Source organism: Erpetoichthys calabaricus, chromosome 2 (genome assembly GCF_900747795.2).
Source record: "Erpetoichthys calabaricus chromosome 2, fErpCal1.3, whole genome shotgun sequence".
Taxonomy (NCBI): Eukaryota; Metazoa; Chordata; class Cladistia; order Polypteriformes; family Polypteridae; genus Erpetoichthys; species Erpetoichthys calabaricus.
In genome coordinates this window covers 40,347,454-40,373,444 of record NC_041395.2, presented here as the reverse complement: position 1 = coordinate 40,373,444, position 25,991 = coordinate 40,347,454, and the positions used below count along the sequence as shown (strand labels likewise).

General features: G+C 38.4%; 1 protein-coding gene across 1 annotated transcript in view; it reads right to left on the bottom strand.

The window, feature by feature from the left end:
- The window catches only part of mrpl52 (mitochondrial ribosomal protein L52), a 47,233-nt gene that overhangs the window by 4,259 nt on the left and 16,983 nt on the right, over positions 1 to 25,991 (bottom strand). Inside the window, exons 3-4 of the mRNA XM_028793648.2 lie at positions 5,052 to 5,119; positions 4,887 to 4,951 (exon numbers count right to left, since the gene is read on the bottom strand). Coding sequence (XP_028649481.1) covers positions 4,887 to 4,951; positions 5,052 to 5,119 — 133 coding nt within the window. The remainder of the gene's footprint in view (positions 1 to 4,886; positions 4,952 to 5,051; positions 5,120 to 25,991) is intronic.

Genomic DNA, 25,991 nt, shown 5'->3' with positions numbered 1-25,991 from the left:
TAAACATAACCCTTGTATAACCTGAAGCATTTTATTATTCACAGCAAAAAGTACCAGAACAGCTTGGAAAAAGACTCAATTGAGAAAGTAAGGGCTAAGACTATAGCAATATAGGTAATTGGCCCAACTCATATTAAAAATGCTTCTTGAGCAGAGATTCCCATCTGTTAGGATCATTAAAAAAGCACATAAACATTGCATATAATAGCAGGCAGGCCTGTTGAGTCCTGCAAAAACTATAACTTGCAAGATAACCTTCATACTTGTTTGTGCTTTCTGATTGGTAGAACACGAGGAGACCCAAGGGTGCAGTAAATGTTGCAGAGTCACTCTCAGGAGGAGATGGCGCCACTCTGCTGAAAGTGAATTCAAGCCGTTACTCCGCAAAATGCAATTACACGTAGCTAAGAGCCCACAAGTAAAAAATCTGCTGGTTTTATGGTCCACTGTTTAAAATGCTGAACTACAAAACACAAGACTGCTAGTTCAATTATTACCATCAACTCACTATGTAACCTTGAGTAAGTCATTTAAACTGGTAGAACTTATACTGTTTAAGAATGAAAAAGGTACTATGACTTGTGGTTTAAAAAGTGCAAGTAAGCCATTTGAATATCAAAAAAAAAAAAAAAAAAAAAAGAAAAAAAAGCAATGAGCACAATTGAAGTTAGAACTGCTGCCTCGCAGGGCCAGAGACCTGGGGTCAACAGTTGTTGTCTCTATGGAATGAACATAGTTCTCTGTCTGTCTGGCTGTTCCCCAGGTACTGCAGGTTCCTGATAACCCTCAAAAGCAAGCACCAAGGTTGAGTATTGTTTTGATTGTCTCAGTATTAGTGAATGTTTGAAATTAAATAAGTCAATTCAGTAAATGAATCAATTCATTTTTGCACCAGCTTAAAGTAGAGCAAGTCTAACCTGGCACCATGCAGTGCAGGGCAGGAAACAGTCCTGGATAGAGCACCAGTCCGTTACACAGGGTACTCACTACACACAAATTAATTTCACCAAATAACATAACATGTACATCTTTGGGATGTAGGGGAGAAATAAAGGATTGCCAAGAGGTAAAAGATGGAGAAATTAGTGCAAACTCCCCACAGGCAATAACAGGTCCATGGCTGTAACTCAGGCTCCTGGAGGTAAAGGACTCAAGTACTAACCACCATGCTACTGTGTCACCCATAAAAAGAACAAAGTGGAAATAGGGCTAAACAGTTCATTCAGATATCTGTTGCAAGTGTTTATTTGACATTACAAAAAGTCTCAATGTGATAATCTGCAAAAGTTAAATCTTCATGGATCAAGAAGATTTCTGAATAAACCTTTACAGTGCGGGTACAAAACTTTCATGTTAAAAAAAGGTCAACAGTGCCCCCTGGTGAAAAGTTTTGCTGAAACTAAATTGTGCAAAATAAGTGGTGGCAAGTACTGTACATTTTTATTTTTGGTGATATACAAAGCAAAATAAACATGTTAGACAATGTACACATGGAGTAACATTCAGATGCGTTCATCAACTTAAGTTAATGAATATGAATGTTGGAGCATTTCACATTTTTTATTTACTTCATCTAAGAGTCAGTTATTATACTTTTGTTTATTAAGTAGTTTTGTAACAATGAGTCATATTCAAAAGTAACAGCAACATAAGGATGCAATTCCATATGTTAGCAGACTACACTAACTTCATGCTTTTTAAAAGCACTTTACATTGGGGCTAAAAATGGAGCACAAATAGGATTGTGGTGGCTCCTTAGCTTATATACACAGCAAACTGCAATTCAAGTGAAGTAAAAATGGCATTGATTGATGTGTGTTAGAGGTGTAGGGTCTGTTACTAATTGTTGTTCAATTCTCTACAACATAAAATTTTTGAAAATACACCCAACACAGTAGTATCCAATAATTAAAAACTGGAAAATCTCTATTAATACAAAATGAACAAGACTAGTATAAAAATGAGTCAATATTAAACTATGAAAGGATAAAAGGAAGTGAAATAAGTTCCCCATCTAGCTATTAATATTAGTTAAAACACAGTAATCCATTAAAATTATACAAATAAGTAAGAACTTGAAAAGGAACTGATTTATTGTATAAAGTGTATACGAATAGCACACAATAGGCAAGAAGATCAGGGGCTCACCATGATTGTTCACATATATCTGGGACTGAAAGATCAGGGGCTTAAGCCACGGAAGCCCCCTCCCTCCCAACACCACTGTCCATTTTTAAACCTGTGTTTTTCCTGTGTTACTTAGTTCAAACACCATTTACCTGCAGGTAGATAACATTGGTTCTTTGAACTAATACTATCTGTAGATTATTATGGTAATCAATTCAGTCTTATATATGCTTATAAAATTGCTTCCCCTTCCGCTTACTTCCAGAGAAATTACATTTTCAGCATTCTACCAATTAACTTCCCTAAAACAGCAGGAGATGGGCGCTGCACTGTGAGGTGTTTGTATGTGTGCTCTTCCCAGCATCTGACTCACTTGCATTGGGCATCCAAGCAGCTGCCAGACGAGTAAGACAGGAAAATATGCACAATATATACAAGGTCAGGCAACTGCAACTCAAGATAAAATTGAAAAAGTAAATTTCCTAGTTGCAGTTGCACAGAACGCTTCTCCATTTTAAGATGTATGAGTTTGCAAATTTGCCAATGTTTTTCAATGGGAAATTTAGAAATTTTAAAACTTTATATATCTCTGTTTGAGATATCTAGAGGAAAATTGAACTGTTTCGACAAATTTGTCTGAAGAATAAGGGTGTCACAAAAAATTGGTCCACAGGTGGCCCGATTTGTTTCAGCTGGACAGACAGACATGGGCTTTTGTAATAGGTGTTTTTCGATCATTATATGCCAACATACTTAAGAAGGAACCAGAACTATGCCAAACAGATTGAGGAAGATTAGAGGAGAGAGAAAGAAAGTTCCAAAGAAAGAATAAGAAATACAAAGAACTAAACAAAACGAAAAGGGTATAGTGTCTTTTCATTCAAAACATAATACAAGGCTACAGGTTATTTCTTTTATTTTTATCATACATAATTTTTGGTAGCGCTGTATTTCTGTATATCAATGTCATGCAAATAATATGTGAATACGTGGATAAAAAATAATAACAGAGAAATTGCAACATAAAAAATACAAACAGGGAGAAGGAATTGAATAAACAGTGAATGATCAGATGGAGAAAGGTGTACAGTTATTTGACAAGACGTACTCCTATACATAATTACAAAGCAGTTAATACTAGGGAATCCATTCCTGGGCTCCCGATTCCCGGACATTTTTCATTCCCGTGAATGAAACTGCTGTAATTCCTGGCAAAACGGGAACGGCCAAGCTCGCATATATAGCGTGTAAAAGTGTAAAAATCGATCAAGAAATAACAGAGTTATCGTTGAAAATAATTAAGTTGCCGCCATTGCTGCAGCTTGCACTTCATCAGACAACAGCTTTGAACAGCAACTTGCAATTGCAATGCGTCAGTCTGTTGCATCCGCATTATCTGTGCCAAGAAACTTGCCATGACAGAGTGATGACAAGAAACTGGATGCATCAGTAAAAGCTGAAATGGTGGTGTTTCAGTGCAACGGCAAGCGCGGATGTTGTTTAGAACAAGTCTATCAGTATCTGATGATTGTGCCCCCTACTTCAGTGGAGGCAGAGCGTGCTTTCTCAGCAGCTGGCGTACTTCGGCACGAAGGTGCGCTCTTGCATGGACGACCGCACGCTGAACATGTTAATAATAATCTTATATATAATTTGCCAGTCTCCTCACTCACTCACTCACTCACTCACTCACTCACTCACTCACTCACTCACTCACTCACTCACTCACTCACGTCCGTCCAAAACCGAATGCGCAGTCGCCTTCTGCGCATGTCCGAAGCCGAATGCGCAATCGCCTTCTGCGCAGCTGCCCGAAAAACCTTACGAGACCGACATTGCAGCAGGCGGCAGATTTATGGACGCGAAAATGCAAAGAGAAGGGTGACTTCGACCAACATCGTGGCAGGCGGCGGATTTACGGCCGCAAAAATTCAAAGAGAAAGGCGACTTCGATTAAAGCTCTAGAGGCCTGAAAGGCGATTTTGACTACAGCTCCATTCATTCAATACACCTATATCAGGTTTGTGGTGCTTATACTTATTACTTACTATTCCACTCGTGCCCATTTCATCTTACGTTGTCGAAACGGGCTCTTTGTCTAGTAATAATAATAATAATTCACTTATTACATTTATATAGCGCTGTTCTCAGTACTCAAAGCGCTATCCACACAGGGAGGACCCAGGAAGCGAACCCACAATCTTCCACAGTCTCCTTACTGCAAAGCAGCAGCACTATCACTGCACCACCTGTGAGGACGTTGTGCTTTCTATGCTCTTATTACCGCAACTAAAGATACATGTACTTCTATGACAGCATGAACTGCTTGTAGATAAGGTTAGTCTTTTATTTGTGTCAACATACTGCAGTAGTTTTATTAAAAATAATTGTTGGTCATTCTAAAACCGTTCACATGTGAGATGCCCGTGCACTGTGTCATCCCTGGAAGCCCGGGATTCCCGGGAATGATATGCGGGATTCCTGAATTCCCGGGAATGGATAAACCCATCCGGGAATGGATTCCCTAGTCAATACTAGAGTGACTGGGACCCTATCTAAAGAGTGAAGTGATAAAGCACCAGTTTTGGAACTAGGGCATTTTGAAAATTGCAGGATGCTGGTGTTTTTACTTCCTTGTGTCAAATGCAATGGATGTGGAAGAAATTCAGGGTTGTTTTGTAGCTTAAGGCCCCACCCATGAAAACATAGTGCTGGTATGACTTAAAAAAAAAAAAAAATGGTTACAAATGGACAATTACCGCAAAGTCTGCTCTTTCTTGCTTCCTCCTAATGTGCCCTTTCATGGGTGGTGCTGGTCGGCCGTCTGAAATAAAAGAATCACTGAAGTTAACTAAAAACTGTGAATCAGCTGTGAATACTGTAATGATTTTTACCATTATAAAAGAACATAAATGTCAACTCACCAGCAAATGACCAGTCAGGTAGATCAGTTAATGGTCCATATTCAGTGCCACTTCTGGCAAATCCATGCCTGGATTATATAAAAAAAGGTTTCAGTTATTTTAAATTGAATTCAGTTAAGGTAAATCTTATTCTAGTCCTTCACCAATGCTTGTGGCCCACTTGACAAGATAATGGGCAATACAAAGGTAGTGAAATATTTACAGTAGGTTAACTTTATGAATTTATATTATTCTTCCTCCTCAAAAATCTCACCTGGTACTGCCAAAACTGTGAACCCTTCCAGGTGTAAGTCCATGGAACTAATGAATCCTCAGCTTTGGTCTATCACCATTCGATGGTCTAATCCAACTAATTTCTAGGTTATACAACAAACACCTGTGGTGAGAGAGGACATGCAAGTGATGGGTATGACAGAACAAGATGCAGAGGACAGAAAGATACGGAAGAAGATGATCCGCTGTGGCAACCCCTAACGGGAGCAGCCAGAAGAAGAACAATGAGAGTAGGGAGCAGATTGAAGAGACCCTGGAGAGGTGGCGATGTCCTCTAGAGAGGAGAGGAATGAAGGTCACTAGGACCAAAATAGAATACATGTGTGTAAATGAGAGGGAGGTCAGAAGAATGGTGAGGATGCAAGGAGTAGAGCTGGGGAAGGTGGATGAGTTTAAATACTTGGGATCAACAGTACAGAGTTAATGGGATTGTAGAAGACCGGTAAAGAACAGAGTGTAGACAGGGTGGAATGGTTGGAGAAGAGTGTCAGAAGTGATTTGTGACAGATGGGTACTAGCAAGAGTGAAACGGAAGGTCTACAAGATGGTAGTGAGACCAGCTATGTTATATGTGTTGCAGACGGTGGTACTGACAATAAAACAGGAGACAAAGATTAAGAAGGAACAGTTAAAGATGCTAAGATTTGCCTTGGGTATGATGATGGATGGGATTAGAAAAGAGAACATTAGAGGGTCAGCTCAGGTTGAATGGTTTGGAGTCAAAGCCAGACAGGCAGGATTGCATTGCTTTGGACATGTGCAGAGGAGAGATGCTGGGTATATTGGGAAAAGGATGTTAACGATAGAGCTGCCAGGCAAGAGGAAAAGAGAAAGGCCTAAGAGAAGGTTTATGGATGTGGTGAGAGAGAACATGCAGGTGGTGGGTGTAACAGGACAAGATGCAGAAGACAGGACGATATGGAAGAAGATGATCTGCTGTGGCAACCCCTAACAGGAGCAGCCGAAAGAAGAAGACGACAACAAACACCTGAATATTCTTTTCCTTTCATACTACAAAGTATTGCTATTGTAACAAGATATATCCATAGGATAAAATTTATCTCACAATGATTTAACTCCACATTATGTCTCGTATTACTGGGTGAATAATCCAGCATAGTAGGTAGAGTAGCATAGCAGTTAGCATGAATGTTTTCAAGGATCCAGGCATCCTAGATTGGAAACCCTTATCCAGTCATTGTCTGTATTGGGTTTGCACATCCTCTCCACATCTGTGTTTTTCTCAGTGAACTCGCTTTCCTCTCACATCACGAAGTGTGCATTAGGGTAACCAGAGATTTTAAACTGGCCACTTGTAAGTGTGCATGCTAGCATAACTATAAGCTGTAAGAAAATGCCACTCCTGCTTTGTGTTCCATGTTGCCGCTCTGCACAACCAGGAATTGGAATCATTGGGTTTGACAGTATTTGTTAAATTATTTCATACTCCAGTGCTAAGTGAACTCTACTTTATAAAGATACAAAAAGCCAAAACCAAAAGACTTTATAATAAAAAAAAAAGTTTTCTAACAACGCCTTCTAAATAAAAAAAAACAACATTTTGACGTCCCTCTTTCATAGTAAAGAGCCAAGTATTCAATGCCAGAGCTCTAATTCACTCAAATGTGTTTCACTTTTATGTACTATTCCTTTTTATCAGACGTATTTAATAATATTTGAATATAAAGAAAACGTGTTTTGGATGTTTTGCGCATACATCTACACATCTGGCAAGTGGAGTATGCAACAAGTTGAAATTTTCATGGACATTTTAATATTATTTCCTGTTTTTAAATATAGGGCCCTACTGGCCCCATTGAAGTTATACCAGAAACATTGTTATCTCCGTTTTTCATTAAAATATGGGATTAAAATTTTTTTCCCCTTAGCAATCACTATTAATAAAGTATCTATCTATCTATCTATCTATCTATCTATCTATCTATCTATCTATCTATCTATCTATCTATCTATCTATCTATCTATCTATAAACAACACAGAAGTTGTAACCGGTTTAAAAAAATTATAATTTTTGGGTGGATTATTCCCTTTTAAAAAAGCTCTTCCCCTTTCACCCATGTATTATTATGAGGTTTATTGGACGCATTACTAATGGTAGTGAAACAACATATAGAAAGGAGGTGACTCATCCAGTGTCTTGATGAGCTACAAATAACCTGGTGCTCAATACTACCAAGACAGTGAAAATGGTAAATGACTTTTGCAAACAGCGGTTTCCACCTCTCCTACTGGAAATGAATGACTCTGCAGTCAACATGGTTGAATCCTTCCAATTTTTAGGTATAACTATAAAGATAACCTCAGCTAGGACACTACCTACAATACCAAGAAGGCTCAGCAACAAATGTACATTTTAAGCCAACTACAGAAATTAAATATTTCACAGCCCAACATAGTACAATTCTACAAAGCCAAAACTGAAAATGTGATCACATTCTTTATTGTTGTCTGGTTTGGTTCAGCTACGATCCATTGCAAAAATAAATAACAGCCTGTTGTGAGGTCTACTAAGAAAAATAATTGGCTGTGCTCTTTCATCTGCCGACCTATATGCATCTAGTGTCATAAACCATGTCAAAATCATCACCACTAACTCATTTCACCCAAGTCATAACTTGTTCCAAAGATTCCCCTCTAATAAGTGCTATACATCACTTAAAATTAAAACTAACTGACACCTAAACGGTTTCTTTCCCAGATCCACAGCCCTACCAAAGCATTTTTTACCCCGTCTTACTCACTTATTTGTGTGTTCTCTTATACTGTAGAAAGCTGTGAGTGTTTTTTTGTGTGTATGTACGGTACATGCTACACACACACTTTCATTTGCTATTCTGCAACTATTTATAATGCATGCTGCTTAACTTATGTTATTTGTATGTGATATTGTTTTCTGTTATAAGCATCTCCAAAGTTATGTGGCCGTGTAAACCCATAGCCAGGTTACTGTTAAGGATTTTTTTAGTTTGTGCATGGCCGTTGCACTCTGTCAGCCAGCATATGTACTTGTATCGCACATGCTTTCAGCAGCCATGGGTAAAAGCATCCACAAAATAAACTTCCAGAGACAATTGTTCAGGCAATCACAGTATTCCTTCTCATGGCTGAAATAACCTGTCTCAGTATTTCAGAAATCACTAAATTGGTGTTGATGAGCTGAATGGACAGTATTAAGCTCAGCAATACAATCCTGAAAGCAGTAGAGTAACACATTAAAAGTAACTTGTGTTACATAGCTCAATTACTTTTTAGAGTAATGAGTAACCTAACGCAATACTTGATCTAATTGGAGTAAAAATACCTGAATTACTATTACTATTATTATTCCAGCAGCACTAGGTGCAAAGCAAGAAGTACATACCAGGTCCTTCGCAGGGCTCAAACAGCCAAACAGAAAAGAGTTTGCTGTTTTGCAGTCCAGTAACAAAAACCAATAAATAAAGCATCGGTTTGACTAAACCTATTTATATAATACAAAAAAATAATTACAGGCATTATTTTTTTTTCCAAATTCACAGTGACTGATAACGAAGTTTTAACTCTTTATTTGCTCAGTTTAATGACATTGGAGCATTTTGCCAAAGAAGAACTCCAAAAGATTACTTGTACATGTAAAAGGAGATTATTAAGAAACCAGATTTCTGCCTTAATCATGTTATTCACCTTAACCTGATTATGTGTGTGCATGTAAACCCTCTGATTAAAAAGCAACTGTGGAGACGCCAAAGATGAATAAGTCAAAAAAACACTTAGGAACACTAAAGCCCATTTCAGTTTGGTGGCACTGAGTTGAATGACAGTGAACAAAGAAATGCCTTCCAGCAGTGGTATGTGACATATGAAACATCTTTATTTATTAGAAAGAAAGAAAGAAAGAAAGAAAGAAAGAAAGAAAGAAAGAAAGAAAGAAAGAAAGAAAGAAAGAAAGAAAGAAATTATTTTACACTCATTTTTTAAAGTAAACTAATGAAAGGAAAACGACAAATTTCGCAGTACAAAAAGTTTTGGTTATCACTACAAAAGAAGCACCAGTCTTCTAGTTATAATTATTTTTGATTAAATTGCAGGATAAGCTATCTTTTTCTATTGTGTTTGATTTCCCAGAATTAAATAAGAAAAAGTAATTCCTCAGCATTTCTATATTTTTATGCCTTAATGTTAAAGATTAACAACATGAAATTCTAACAAAATCTATTCTACCCATTAATGTATTCATGTCAGATGATGACAACACTACAACTCTACTATATGATGGTTTATGTCCCAGGTTTACTAGCAATTCTAAAAAGAAATTGGTCGACTAAGGGTGTGCAAGTGAGTGGGCATGGCTATGGACTAGTGTTCTGCCCCAAGGGTGGTTACAAGTATAAGCCCTGGCCACCTTGATTTTACTGTATACTGAATTAAGAAGGTTTGAGAATATTCATTTTTATATTATACTACATAAAGGAAAAAAAAATAACCAATACATTGGCAGATGGCAGTCATAGGGTGCGTGGGAAGCTTAAAAGGAAAAGGATTCACACAAAGGAAAACCACACTGTGGACGTAGGCACACTACTTTGCCTTGTTTGGTCAGCTTTTATATTTAGCTAATAGCATCACTTCTGGGAAATTCCTCTACGAGATGTGGAAGAGATGCTGACACACATTTAATTTTTACCTTTTCATTACATCACTTGTATTTGTTGTTTCTCTTCATACTTCACTTCCCGTAGTTGATGACACTTCTAGTCATTTCTTATTGACAATTTCATTAGAGGCCTACAGCACATGTCCACTAACCACAAATGATGACATGTCTGCCTCAAATGTTAAATGCAATAATTTCCATCCATAGCTGCTAAATATTATCAATTCTGTCTTCTAACCTGTCAAACAAAAATAACTAATAGAATAATCAAACCTGGATGTTCCACATTTGAGGAGCATGAAAATAGGAGAACAAGTTATTTGTATGAGAATTCTGGCAACTCTGTGACACAGTTAATGACACTGATTAGAAGTGCCAGGGAATTTCCAGATTGCCAACTTGTCAGTGCATGCTGTTTCACCAGACAGAAGCATACAAGTACATGGGAGGTCTGAGTGATGTGGAAACTGTTCCAGTCCAGCACATCCCACATTCTTAGCTTCAATGAGACCACAAAAATCACTTTACTCCAACAAAACCTGTCTATAATCCTCAATCTGCACAATTAACTGATTTTCAATTGGCACATTGCTAGGAAAAACAACAAACGAAACAGCTCTTAATGTATGTAGCACCTTTTCAATAGAGAACACTGTCCCTAGACAAATTGCAAACACAGACAGTAAAATTGTTTATATCTTTTTTTTCAGTGGAGTACAGACATGTCAAGTGATTTCCTCAGGTTTTGCATAGTCAGTCAGAAATGAGGACAGAACTGAATAATTCACCTAATGAATACTCAGCATTGAAAATAATTAAGGAAAAATGGCAAAAATTACTCCAAATTAAATAATTGAGTCACTTAAAACACAAATTCAGGGGAGAAAATGCCCAGAATCATATGTAATATTAGTAATAATGTAATAGGTATGACTGTCATTATTATACTAAAGCTCAGCTTTAACATTCCAGTTCTGTCTAGTGTTATGCAATTATTACCACTTCCCTGCATCACGCCTTGAGTGCTGACCATATAAATGTTTTAACTTGTAAAATGACCACTCTGCTATATGTCTGGCTACTGAGACACCTGCTGTAAACATGAAAAACAAACCACAAGTAGCACAATGCCCATAACTATTAATCTACCACCACTGAAAAATAGCAAGGTTTGCTGATTGTTCCCCTAACATCATCATCAGTTCACTGATGACTTTGTCAAGAGAAGATAAAACAAACATGGCTTTCTGACAAAAATCAAGCAAGCATCACTTCTCTACATACAAGAAGTGATGATTAATCTTTCCAATTATTCTTTATGAATGTGTTTACCTAGATAGATAACAGGCTGACTAATGTTAGGAAAAAGGTTACTTTAGCAAACCAAGATGGAAACCTATATCAGTGGTTGTCAAAGTGTGCTCAACGGACCAACAGTGGTCTACAAACATTAGTCAACAAGATGACACCATATCAGAACAAAGCGACTTTGAAATCATTTATATACATTCATGTGAAAAGGTAAGTACACCATATGAAATGTTTTTTTTTTCTTTTTTTAAATATGTGGTGTTACATATGCAAGTCTGAGGATCACCATCCAAGCTCTTCCCAGGTACGTAGTACCACCCAGGGCCGAAAGGAGGCAGTGCTGCTAACAGCCGTGTCATGATCTTCCTCCACAGCCTGGAGAAAACTCCCAGTGAGGGTAACTGACCTAGCCCATTAAGGTCCTAGGGCTTTAAAAGGATGGCTGCTCGAATGGAGATGTCTTTTGACTAAGGAGATGAGCCTGGCAGAACCTCCTTTAAGAGGATGTGCGAAAGCCTGACTACTGAGGTCACTTCTTACATCATTCAGTATTTTTGTATGAAAGTGACAATACTAAATGGGGAGGGCTATATTAGCACCCCAAACTACTCTGTCAACTCTCCTTCTCTCGCTCACCACAGAGGACATATCAAGATCTAATCTCCATTTAAACAGTTTTGTATGACAAAGTGGGCATTGACCATTCTGCTAGTCCAGTGTTTCCCAACCTTTTTTTTATACATTGGCACATTTTTGTAACCAAAATCATCCTAAGGCACACTGATATTCTACTTACCACATACACGTATATAGTGTATCTCATACTGTACATGTGCTCAACTGCGCAAAGGGGCAGGACTACTGGAGAAGCCAGTGGAAAAAGGAGTTCCGAGATCAGTGTTCACAGACACAGCACTTGTTGAGCACTTTGGTGGCATCTCCAAGCTGCTTCGCCCCCTTTGCCCGTCCCTCTCTAATTGAGAGGCAACTCATATGCCCACAATCCTCCAGCCCTGCGAGGCTCACTGGTGACAACACACCCAGTCCTATCCTATTCAGACAGATCTCGACCACCTGCGAATCTTGTCCCTCTCTGGTTTCAACCCAAGTGCACTACACCATTATTTCTACAGTACATGTGGGTAGCTCTCGCAGTGTGCCATTGTGCACCAGCACGCTTGTTGAAAAATATCGTGCTAGGCATAAAGTTGCAAACAAGGCCTGTTATGACAGCAGATTTAACAGGGACACAGAAATTCAGTTGCACTCCTCCCAACCTGCATTCCTGACTTGAATGACTGAACTACAGCTCAAACCAACACTTTGGTCTGCCCTGTACATCGTTCTGATAACAAAGGTGTATATTACAGTTCAGCGGACACCTCTGCAGAGGCTTTTTATGACAAGAAAGTGCCCAGATAAATTTCATTTTAAGCTTGTAACTGCTAACTGACCTTTGCCTGGCTGTGATGGACAAAATAACCCTCTTATAAGCAGGCACTTTATCTATAACTGGAAGGGACCTTGATCCAATCGCCCAAGGTTACACCTTCCTTCAAAACTAGCTATATTCATCTCTTTTGTCTCTTTGGAGACCAGAAATCTGATTAACTGCTCTCTTTGGGGCACACTGAAAGATTACAATCTGTTCTCTTTGGTGTGAGGATCTACTTACTTTATGTGATGCAAACAGCTCACACATGTTCTTTGGCCTGGAAGCTACTCTATATTGAGCCTTTGAGCTGGACTCCCTAAACGAACTCTAAAATCCACTGCCATCTCTGCCAAGCCAAGCACTGTGCCAAAGACAGAGCCCAGTCTGTGAAGACTGAAATGCAGCATTAACTTAAGAAGGGAACTTTAGCACCAGTGCTCTTATGCCAGAAAAGTAATGTTTTTCCTTATGAAGTTGCAGAGGGAACAGCAAAGAGACTAATAGTGAGTTGAGGAAGCCAGCATCACACCATAAACAAATGATCATGTAACAAAACCAACTCCAATGCAAGAACAGGTATACACTTGAACCCCTAGCAACAACAATCAACTGTACAGAGCATCAGACATCACCAGTAGGAGCATTACCAAATTAACTAATTACTTGCATTGCCAAAGGCAAGACTGATAATTAATTAATGGATTGATTAATATCAATCAATCTTTTTTTATCACATCCATACTAGAGCCCAACTTAAAGATTTTTTTTCCACTGGTATCAATTCCAATAAAGAGTCTGATTTCCAATAACCAATATTATTGGACTATAAATAGCCACCACAATGGGCTTGAAACACAAAAAAATAACCTTGAATTAAACTATATCAGTATAATTAAATAAGACAATACTCAAAATTGTGAAACAAGATTATATTCTTAAATTGTTCCATTTAAAAAACTAGGGGGCTCTGCCCACTGCTTGCCCACCCCTGGGTTTGGTTATCCGGATATACAATTTTAAGAGATTGTTATTTTCATGGGAATTGTTACATATGCATTACTTTCACTTTTACTTTAAAACTTTAGTAAAAACAGTATTTGGAATTAACTTTTCTACAAGATCGCATTGAATTTTGATTCCGTGTTTGGACTTGCATCGTGACAACGCAGCGTATAACTGCCTGTGGGTGAATATTGTTTCCTTCTCTCTAATAAATAAAACAACGTTTTTGAATGTTTTCCATCCTCTTTCTTCTTCACTTAGTCATTGATGTGTCATCTAGAAGGTATAAAATTATCGTCCTGATAAGATGTATAAGAGCTGATAGCGCAGGAAGTGCGTCTGCCAAAAGCATTCACACGACTGAGGTTAGATGACCGCGGTAGGGCGTGACTTGAAAGAATCTCATGTTAAAAGTCTCCGCCTCACGGGACTTCATACCATGCTAACATTTTTGGAAACTTAATTCTCGCTGGCAATATGAATTAGATGATCTACAAGTCTTGACTTAAAGTTTAAATCCAAACAATATATTCAATCTCTTTTCGTTGTTCCGTTATTTCACCGAGTAACAATTTCTGTTTGTTTGCGCTAATGCTTTTTTTGAGACTTTCAAATTTTCTTACTTCCATTATTTCTAACCTGCTCTGCATGTGTACAGCACCAACATTTTTTAATTCTTTACGACATTCTACTTTGTCATCTACTCTTTGTCCTTTATTTCTGGCCCCGGGCGTGGAATCATCTTGTGGGACGTTCAAGTGTCTCTCCGAGAAAATCACGTCTCGTCTCAATCTTCTCCAGCATCCTAAAAGTATTGTTTAGCTCCCAATTCTGTTTCATTTTACTCCTGAATGTAAAAAGCCCTGATTTGCTGCTGTTTTATAACAAAATCGTTAAAGCATTGATTGCAGCTCACATTAAACATGAGAAATAACTGCCATTTTATGATTTTTCCTTTTACAGCCTTAAACTTGCCATTTTATAGAGCATCCCTAGTGTCAGGAAAGCATATTTAGCTACCTCAACCAACATGTATCTTTTGGAGGCTGCAGACTCACAATCCTTAAAACAAAAGCGTAATAAAAAAAATAAGTACTAATGTTACATGTGTTATATTTCCACTGAATCTGTAAAGGGGGAAAAAAGATTAATCCCGTATGTTACTCTTTGAGCAATGGATTCCAAGTACAGCACTTGCGACTTGGACAGTGCCCTGCTCTGCAAGCTTAGCAAATTGGAATCCACTGGACACTTCATCTACTTATGGTTTTTGTGATTTCTTTTAAAATTTTGCTAAACATTACTTTTTCCTCAATAGTAAAATTTTAAAGTTGCTGTTAATGAAAATTAAAAAGCATTACTACATTTATTATATTCAGTAACACCAATTGTGAAACACAAATAGACTTACCACTTTTATAAAATATAGATGGGCACTGACTTCATGTTCTTTGTACCCAAGAATCAGAGGGGCACGTATTGTATCTGAGTGCTGGAGGATGGGAAAGGTGCACAGGACTAAAGTAACGAGTGTGTATAATGTGTTGAAGTAATCAGGAGCGATTTTGTATAGGTTTTACTTATGCACACAGTTAAGTGAATGTTCCAGTTTCACTTTTCTCTTTGACAACAGAAGTTTAAATGCACACAAAATTCAGTTTTTGTGGTTGGCTGTGTTCTTAAAGAGAAAACTATACAGTGCACATGTCATTAGTGCTCCTGATTTTCAGATTCACCACAAACAAAAAAGCAAAATTATTAGTAATAATGAAGCATACAAAAGCACATTAAGTACAAACATAAATATAGTAGCACATAGAATTATAAATCTATATTAGAATATATTTGAATATTTACTTATTTTTAATGTGAGTATTCAAAACCTCATTTTTGTATAATTTGACAGTCCTAGACAATTATTATTAATAGGGTCTTTACATATTGTTATAGAAATACTATCTACAGCTTAACAGGCTCTAAACACTAAAATAGTTTAACATCTCCTTAACCCCTGAGTGAAGCTGTCTACTGTCTATGTATAGAATAGGTGGTTGTATACGCAGCCACTGAGTAGATCTACTGTAACATTTTGTGAATCTGTCATGCAAGCAGAACAGGAGTTAAAGATAGGGTGATGTATTTGTAACATTTTTTTTTAATTCTGACTAAACAAGGAGGACAGATGCACATATTTAGAACATAAGAAATTTGACAAATGAGAGGAGAGCATTTAGCCCATCAAGGACATTTGTTAAACTAATAGACCATTCAATTTATTTACAAAACTAGTCTGAGATCCAGACTCAGCCACGGACCTGCATTCTGATCCAATCTTTTTTAATGTGGAGAACATGCACTAATGCAGGGGTGGGCAAATTCATTCCTGGATGGCCGCAGTGGCTGCGGGTTTTTGTTCCAACCCAGTTGCTTAATTAGAAAACAATCCTTGCCAATAATTACATTTCATGGCTTGTTAGTGCTTTAACTCTGCTATGTCAAGTCATTCTCATATCCTTGTTTTTTTTTTCCATTCTAAGGATAACATCCAAATACTTTGAAGTGTAAAACGGATGGGTAATTCTCAATCCTTCACTTTTTTCTCTTCTCTTTCCTTCCAAGTATTTAATTAAACCAAATAGTGCACGATAAATACACACAGGTGTAAAGGGTAACAAGCAAAATGGATAACTGCTGGTTTCTTTTGTCATTTGCATCTTATGGCTAATAAGAAGCAATTAAAAACCAAGAATGCAGCTGTTTAATACTTAAATAAGCAATAAGGGTTCATAATCTTAATGAGGGAGATAACTAAAATGAAGCAGAAGTGTTTCTAGAGCAATAAGGGCTTCTTATTAAGCAATTGGGTTGGAACAAAAACCTGCAGCCACTGCGGCCCTCCAGGAATGAATTTGCCCACCCCTGCACTAATGTAAAGTCACACGTAGTCTAAGCATTTTCATTTATTTTCTGTGGCACAACTGCTTTAACCCAGCCACAGAGGATGCACAAACAAGTGTGTTTCTTCATGCTGGTCCCAAGCCCGGATAAATGGGGAGGTTTCGTCAGAAAGGGCATCTGGTATAACTTTTTGCCAGTTCAATATGCAGACAGCAATACAGATTTTCATACCAGATGGGGCGAGGCTCATGTTAACAATGGCTGCCACCAGTACTATTAGCCAACATGTTGTTGACAGAAATTGGGATACAGAATTTAAAAAAATGACTCTACTGCTTCAGTTACTTTGCACATAAGTTTGACTGTTCAATGCTCAATACAACAAAAACTCCACAAAATGACTGAACAGCAAACCTTTTTTTTTTTTCTTGCTCCTTCTCCAAAAGTCTCCTACCCCATTTACACTGAGAAATTCTTAGGTTAATTATCCATCTGAACTAGTGTGGTGCTGAGGTGTCACCTGTTGCATGGCTGCACTCAGGTCCTAATCATCCTGAGTTGATTTGTCATGTGGTGGGTGCAACAATGTGCTGTATCAGCGCATGCTCCTAACCTCTCTAATTAACTAATTCATACATACCACTGTGACAAAGAAGCTTTCTAAACTGATATGGTTCTGATCTGAAAGTTTAATCCCAGAAAACTATATGAAGATTTTTATGTTCAGAAGTTTTTCAATAGCCCAGTGCAGTTTTTTTAGTTTCCTAAAAGAAAATAGACTGGTGAGCAGCAGTGCTGAACTGTTGCATTTCCTTTACTGCTTAATTTTTTAATTTGCTCAATACATAAAAAGTCCTTTTAGAAATAAATAACACCAGTGATTGAAAACTGCCAAATAAAAAGCATAAGTACATAACGATGAATGTCATCATACTACAACTTTTCTACAAGTTGCACGCTACTCAGCTTCTACAAAATATGCACTGTGTGCCCCACTCCTGCAGCTATGTTGATGTTTGTCAGTCGATGAAGTGTGCAGCTTTTTTAAGTGGTAAGAAGGAGGCTGTGCACAGCTGGGCAATAGTTTCTGTTCAAAATGAAAGGAGAGAGCTCTCTTAGGTTAAAAGCCATCCAATAATCACAAGTCACGTTTTAAACATGTCAGTAAAGAAAAACATTTGCAAACAATCAAAAACAAGTCTCTTACGACTGTTTCACTCTGAAGAACATCAGTGTACATAATGTATATGCATCCTGTGTACTTTATCTCACAGACTTGTGGTGTTGTTTCCATGTAAGTTGCCAGATCAAAGTCCCACTCCAAAAGATCTTCATAAGGTATAGTAAATTCCAGTAAGATTTGTCTAGTGTTTTCTGCAACCAGTATGATATATGGTCTCGGGGTGGTGCTTACATTGTGCCAGTGAAATCTGAACTACCTCTCTAGATCCATCAACAGGCTGCCAGTCTCTAGCAGAAATTAACATACCTAAATCTGGTTTTGCTAAGGGTGTGCACAAGCTTTAACGCAAGCAATTGCTTTGTTAAGGGTAGATCTGTTTACTGTCTCAAATTCCAGTGGTAGCTTTTTCATTGTGCTTCAGGGCTCCTCGTGTTGGATGTGGGTGCACCCCCAAGAATGTTCCCTAACCCATATGTATGTCTGGAAGTACATTATATACTGCTCAAAAAATTAAAGGAACCCTTGTTAAACATACTATAGCATCAAGTCAATTACACTTGTGGGCTATTGATTTGGTCAGTTAAGTAGCACAAGGAGTTGTTAATCAGTTTCAGCTGCTTTGGTGTAAATGAAATGAACAACAGGGGCACTAGAGGGGCAACAATGAGACAACCCCCAAAACAGTAATGGTTTAACAGGTGGGGGCCACTGACATTTTCCCTTCTCATCTTTTCTGACTGCTTTTTCACTAGTTTTGCATTTGGCTATGGCCAGTATCACTACAGGTAGCTGAAAGCGATACCTGGACCCTACAGAGGTTGCACAGGTAGTCCATCTTCTCCAGGATTGAGCACTGCCAGACCCCTACAAAATGAGCTCCAGCAGGCCACTGGTGTGAATGACTCTGACCAAACAATCAGAAACAGACTTCATGAGGATGGCCTGAGGGCCTGACGTCCTCTAGCAGCCCCTGTGTTGAGCTTGTTTAGCATTTGCCATAGAATACCAGAATTGGCAGGTCCACCACTGGCGCCCTGTGCTTTTCACAGATGAGAGCAGGATCACCCTGAGCACATGTAACAGACATGAAAGGGTCTGGAGAAGACATGGAGAATGTTATGCTGCCTGTAACATCGTACAGTATGACTGGTTTGGTGGTGGGTCAGTGATAGTCTGGGGAGGCATATCCATGGAGGGATGCACAGACCACCTCTACGGGCTTGACAATGGCACCTTGACTGCCATTAGGTATCGGGATGAAATCCTTAGACCCATTGTCAAACTATGTTGGTGCAGTGGGTCCTGGGTTCCTCCTGGTGCACGACAATGCCCGGCCTCATGTGGCGAGAGTATGCAGGCAGTTCCTGGAGGATGAAGGAATTGATACCATTAACTGGCCCCACACTCGCCTGACCTCAATCCAAAAGAACACCTCTGGGACATTATGTTTCAGTCCATCAGACTGTCCACGAGCTCAGTGATGCCCTGGTCCTGATCTGGAAGAAGATCCCCCAGGACACCATCTGCGGTCTCATTAGGAGCATGCTCTGACATTGTCAGGCATGCACACAAGCAAGTGAGGGCCATACAAACTACTGAGTATGATTTAGAGTTGCTGCAATGTAATTTTGGCTAAATGGACTAGCCTGCCACATCATTTTTTCATTTTGTTTTTCAGGGTGTCTTTGAATTCAGCCACCTTGCAAGTTGATAATTTTCATTTCCATCAAACGATGTGCCATCCTTTCACTCCTAAGACATCACCCCAGTCCATATCAGTAGAGATATCCAGCAGGATTTTTTCCCCATTGAGATATGATGTATTTTCAAAGTGTTCCTTTCATTTTTTTCAGCAGTTTAAATTGACACTTAAGGAATTCAGTGTAGTGAGGTTCTGCTTTCTATAACTCTGACTATTTGATCTTCCTTTACATATCCTTCATTTAGCTTTATTCAGGGTCCATAATGTCTTATCCCCAACACCCTGCTAAATCTCTCCTCCTCTAAGCTCTTGATGCTTCCTTTCGAACCAGGTGGATGTGACAGATCGTAAAGAATCCCAACTCTGCCCTAGCACAAGACACTACACCAATCTGCCCGTTATGGCCAAGCCATCACATGATTATTGAGCAGCTTCCATGCTTTGTACAACCACCCAAACTGTTTACTTCATCCTCTGGCTCAGGATACTTTTGTGACACTGGACTTCCTGCACTGCATAACCACTCTAGCCTGGATCACCTTGAACTCCTTTCCCAATGATTGATAGGTATCTTCACCTTGTTTAAAATTACCATAGACACAATAATATTTAATCAGACCCTTTGGCAAACCCAGTCATTTTGATATAAAAGCACTGATCTCCTGTTCTAAGAACTCAAATGTTGAGACTAGAACTTCATGGATAAAAGAGCAGTCATAGGATTCCAGCTGAAATTCTGTGTTAGTATATCCACACCTTAAAATTTCCTGGTATGACAATTTGATCTACTACTCTCAATCAGCTTTTCAGCTTAGTGTAGAAAGCTTGAATTTTTGTCATGTATCTCAAGCTACTGACATAGAAATTGCTATGTCTTTTTTAACTGTTATCTCAGAGAAGACTCAAGCTACCCTTGTGATGCCAAAGTGGAATTTGTTCAGAATGTTTCTTTTCTTCCTCCACCCAATCAATATCCCTGGTTCCTAATGCATTCATTGGCATCCTGGCACAGACTGCAATTTCCAGGACATTAGTAAAGCTGAAGGTGGTTGGTACACAGCAGGTTTGGTTTTAGGGCCTCTGCATGTTTCAAACGAGGTTAGCAGGCAAACAGGATCAACATTATCTCATAACCTACAATCACAAATCATTTTTACAGTATGTTAACCGGATATAACTGAAACTGAACAGAATTATCATGTAAAACTGTTATAATAATCTGCAATAAGTTCTGGAACTTTTGTTTGCTTATGTGCTGGATCGTCTTGTGTGGTATTGAGTCATAAGGATTAGTCAGACCCAACCACATAAGTACCATGTTATTCTTGTGAGTACCCAAGATGATATAAATAAAAATGTTGCTCAAAACAACATGGAAAAGAATCCAATGGTCAAATTTGTATGTAGAAACACTCAGGATTCAGTGGTCATTGTCCATTTATATGAGGGCCACGTCTGGTATTTTTTTATTTAAAATTAACATATGTGTCTAATGTTATATACCAAAAACCTACAATGTCATGAATGTTGTAGATGCATTGAGCCTCTTTGGCTGACATAATCAACAAATTAATTTACATAAAATTTCATCTTAATGACAAACCCCACAGCACAGGAGTTACAGCGTTACTAGCTGAACAAACTAAGGATCAGTTAAACTTGCCTGGCATATCCCTGCATGCATTCTTTTTTGATGTCATTATTTCCATTACAAAGTTACAGGGAGTTTGAGCCAAGCAAACCTAGTCAAGTAAACCGCCCTGGATGGGGCAGTGGTCCATCACAGGACATGTACGCACCATGCAACACATAATGAAGTAAAAATAACTAAAAGCTGGATAAAAAGTATACTTTAAGAATATATCTGTCAGTTTAAAGCCAAGGACGTATTACCACAGATGGAAGCTATTACTGGCAATAAGTCACACTGCCAACAATGACTATAACATGCCATTTTAGGTTTACCTTTCAGAATTTTCCATGCAGCCAAGTGCAAGGTCTGGACTTAAACTGAGTGCAACAGAATAACCTTTCCTCTTACAATATGACCAAACATTCCAATAGCACAGACATCTAATATGAGAAAGGCACACTAAACCATTCTGATAAACCTACTACACAGATGATGCAACTTGGGAGAACATTTTCTAAATCAGAAGTTTCCAAACTTTGTCTAGATGTACAAAAGTGTACTCCCACCACTCAAAAAAAATTGTGTTATTTTGCAAAGATATTGCCTGCTGCTAGCAATATAATGCACGAACGTGCTTCGTCATGTAGTGACAGGATGATGCCCACCACAGCAGGCAGTATTCACTGTGGATTCATTGCGTAATAAGACAATATTAATTTCAAAATAAAGCAATACATTTTCTTTAGTGGCTGGAATAAGCTTTGGTATTGAAGTAACTCAGTCTGTTGAATTCAATTCTAGCCAGTTAATTAACTGGTAGGCAGTCTCTGTTTGTAAGTGAACTCCAACATTCAACTGAAGATGCTGCAGTTTCCAGATGTATTGTATCAGTACAGATGTTATGGAATTTATCAAAGATCTTTGTTTTTTATTAACAAGATCAAGTTAGTTGTTCTGGAAGTGCATTTTAAGTTTGCTCTTATATCACTGGCTATTACTGAAGTTGTTACTGCTCTTGTCTTCATCTCAATAAATCAGGTATAAATGCTACCAAATCAAAAATTGTGCATTTAAAGTCAAATGTGGTACAAATCCAACCTGAGCAAACCCAATGATCTTGCATGTACACTGCCTACAATGGCTATAATATTGTGGTTTTTCAGAAAGGCCTACCAAAAATATAATCTGACCTGATGAGAAACACATGACTTTAGACTGCATTACCATTACATTTAAAAAGCTGCTAGTATTTCTGACTGTGTAACCTCACATGCACATATGCAATATTGTTGATTTCCTTTATTATTAAACATTTTGGACACTGCATGCTTTCAGGTGTTTAATTAGAATCCAGAATAACACACAAAGAACCTGAGTAAACAAATAACTTAACTTATTTCACTAATCAGATGAAGAATGTTACCCAAAACTAGCAAGTACTCTTTTACAAAAGTAGCTCAACCCACCCCCCTCACCTACAGAAGCAATGACTGCTTCTGATAATTATTATTCAGTTTTTCATGCGTTGTTGATTCATTTTAGCACAAGTTTCTTTAAACAATTGCTTAAATGTACTGGTAGACATTTCAAGCATAAACTGATTATTTTCTGGGCCTGCTATAGCATCTCTATTGGTTTTAGGTCTGGTATTTGACTAGGCCAGTTCAAAATTTTAATTTTGCTTCTTTTCAGCAATTCTGATGTGGACTAGCCATAATATTCTAGGTCATGGTCTTGTTGTATGACCCAACTGCACCTCAGTTTTAGCTCATGGATGGATTACTGGACATACTTTTTAAAATGGTTCTGGTAAAATGCAGAATTCTTTGTGCTTTCAGTCATGACAAGTCATCTAGGTCCTGAGGCAGCATGGCATCATTATACTAATGCCACCATGTTTGACTGCTGATATGATGTTCTTACCATGGATCTTTTTTTTTTTTTTACACTAGATACAATGGGACATATGAAAGCAAAAAATGTATCTACCTATTTATTTATTTAAAGAGCTTCTGTAAAAAGCTAAATTTCCTCTGGGCACAAATAAAGTTCTATCTAAATTAAAATCTAACTCTAACTTCCACTTTTGCCTAATCGGCCCATTGACCGTTCTCCCAAATGGCTTAGGGATCACTCAGTTGCTTCTAGACAAGTGCCAGATAAGCATGTATGTTCTTTTCCTGGTTAGCAGAGGTTTCCACAGTGATACTCTCCAATGAACCCCATTTTTGCCCAGTGTCTTTCTGATAACTTGAAGCCTTCATTTCTTTGGATGTTTTTTAGAATCCTTTGTGGATTCCTTGGTGATTCTGTGCTGTTCTCTGGAGAAATTATGGCAGTCAGGACACTCCCTAGAATATTCACTATCGTTCCAAGAATTTGGTATTTGAACATTATGACTCTCATTGTGGTTTGGTGGAGTCACAGAACCTTAGAAATAGCTTTGAAGGCCATTTCTTACTGATAATCATTTTTTTATGATTTCTTCAGGAATTTTATTCGCTTAGGGCAATCATTGCTTCTTGGATCTTTTGGCTGGCAAAATGACTATGATGTCATTTTAAAAAGTTAAAGTAAGGAAAGATTATATTGGGCAGAACTGGCTGTAATCAAGACTTTAAATATTCCTTTAACTTTGTAAATTATCTTGTGGTCGATAACTTTTTTGCAGTGCCCTTTATCTTATTTTAGATTTTGGTTAAACATTCATTATCACAAATCCTAAATAACAGAAGAATTGAGGAAGATGGCAAATTATTTTTCATGGCACTGTCCAAGCAGATTACATAATATATGAACAGCCAATGAGACAGAAGTTGGGAGCAAGTGCTGATAGTGTCTTGCCACATCCTCCACACAACGATTGGAACCCAAGTACAGCGGGTGACACCTTAGCACCACACTGGAACAGTGCAAGGTTTTTTACGGTGGCTAGAGTGCTAATCGTGCCACCAACCCCCATGTTGGAGGACTTGCTTGCAGGGCTGGATGCAAATTAACATCATACCCAGGACAAAGCAATTGCAGGTTAAGAGCCTTTCTCAAGGGCTCAATGGACTAAAGTCACTTCTGGCATTTACAGGATTCGAACCAGCAACCTTCTGATTGCCAGTGCAGATCCATAGCCTCAGAGACACCACTCCGACATACACTTTAAAAAGTAAGTTCCATTAGTTACACCTCATTTAAACACGATTAATCTTATATGGGAACACTACTGATGACATCTGCTTCCTTTTACAAGTAAAAATGATTAAGCATATCTAATAGCAGAACCTAGGTCCAAAATGGGATCCCATCTAGGACAGGGAAGCAGTTCATCACAGAGGCCAGCTATGTACAGTGGGTATAGAAAAGAATCCCCCCCTTTAAAATATTCCCATTTTTTTTTGCTTTACAACCTTAAATGAAAACACACAAACCAATATTTTTTCCAGCTTTACTTACTCAATGCAATCTGTAACATCCAAGTGAAAGATATCACAGCTACAGTTCAGAAAAATTATAAAAAATCAAAAACAAGACATACTGAAATTAATAAAGGATCACCCCCCCAATGTCAATATTTTGTGGAAACCACTTTTGCTTTAATGACAGCCTTGAGTCTGTTGGGATACTTCTCTAACAGCTTTGCACATCTAGATTGAGCAATATTTGCCTACTCTTCTTTACAGAACTGTTCAAGTTCGGTCAAATTCGATGGTGAGCATTGGTGGACTGCTATCTTCACATTTTTCCACAGATTTAGGTCTGGGCCACACAAGGACATTCACTTTTTTCTCCTTCAGCCACTGTGTGGTCAATTTTACTGTGCTTCGGGTCATTGTCATGTTGAAAGGTGAACATTCTGCCCGTCTTCAACTTTCTGGCAGAGGGTAGCAGGTTTTCCTCAAGAATTTGACAGCATTTTGCCCCAGCCATTGTTCCTTCTACCCTAACAAGAGCCCCAGGCCCTGTGGGAGAGAAACACCCCCATAACAGGATGCTGCCATCTCCATGCTTTACTGTAGGTATGGTGTGTTGTGGATGGTGAGCTGCACTGGATTTCTGCCAGGTGTACCGCTTGGTATTGAGGCCAAATAGTTTGATTTTGGTCTCATCTGACCATAAGACCTTTTTCCACTTGGCCTCAAAATCTTCAAGGTGCATTCTGGCAAAGCTCAAACAAGCCTTAATGTGGCCTTTCTTGAGAAGTGGCTTTTTCCTTGCGACCTTCCCGAACAAGCCACAATTGCGGAGCGCTTGTGAAATTATTGTCACATGCATTGGCCTCTTGGTAGCCTCTCTTACCGGTTTCCTCCTTGCTCTTCCATCCAGTTTGGAGGGACGGCCGGATCCAGGGTGGGTCCTAGTAGTACGAAACCCTTGCCAATTCTTTATTATGGACTTTACTGTGCTCCTTGGGATTGATAAAGCCTTTGAGATTTTTTGTCTCCATCTCCTGCCTTATGTCTGTCCACAACTCTATCCCTGAGATCTTTTGAAAGTGGCTTGCCATCCATAGTCAGTTGGCTCCAGGAACAGCTGTTTTTATGCTTCACTCATCACACGGATTACAAATGATCACAGTTGGAAGCCAGTAACCATGGTCTGCAATGGAAATGGTGGGCACTTACACCTGCTTGAGTTTACAAATATTGTTTAAGAGGGGTGATCCTTTATTAATCTCAGTATTTCTTGTTTTTTATTTTTTAATATTCTTCTAAACTGTAGCTGTGATATCTTTCACTTCGATGTTATAGATTCCATTGAGTAAGTAAAGCTGGAAAAAAATATTGGTTTGGGAATTTTTCAAAAGGGGGTGATTCTTTTCTATACCCACAGTATATGCCAACACTCAAACAGGGT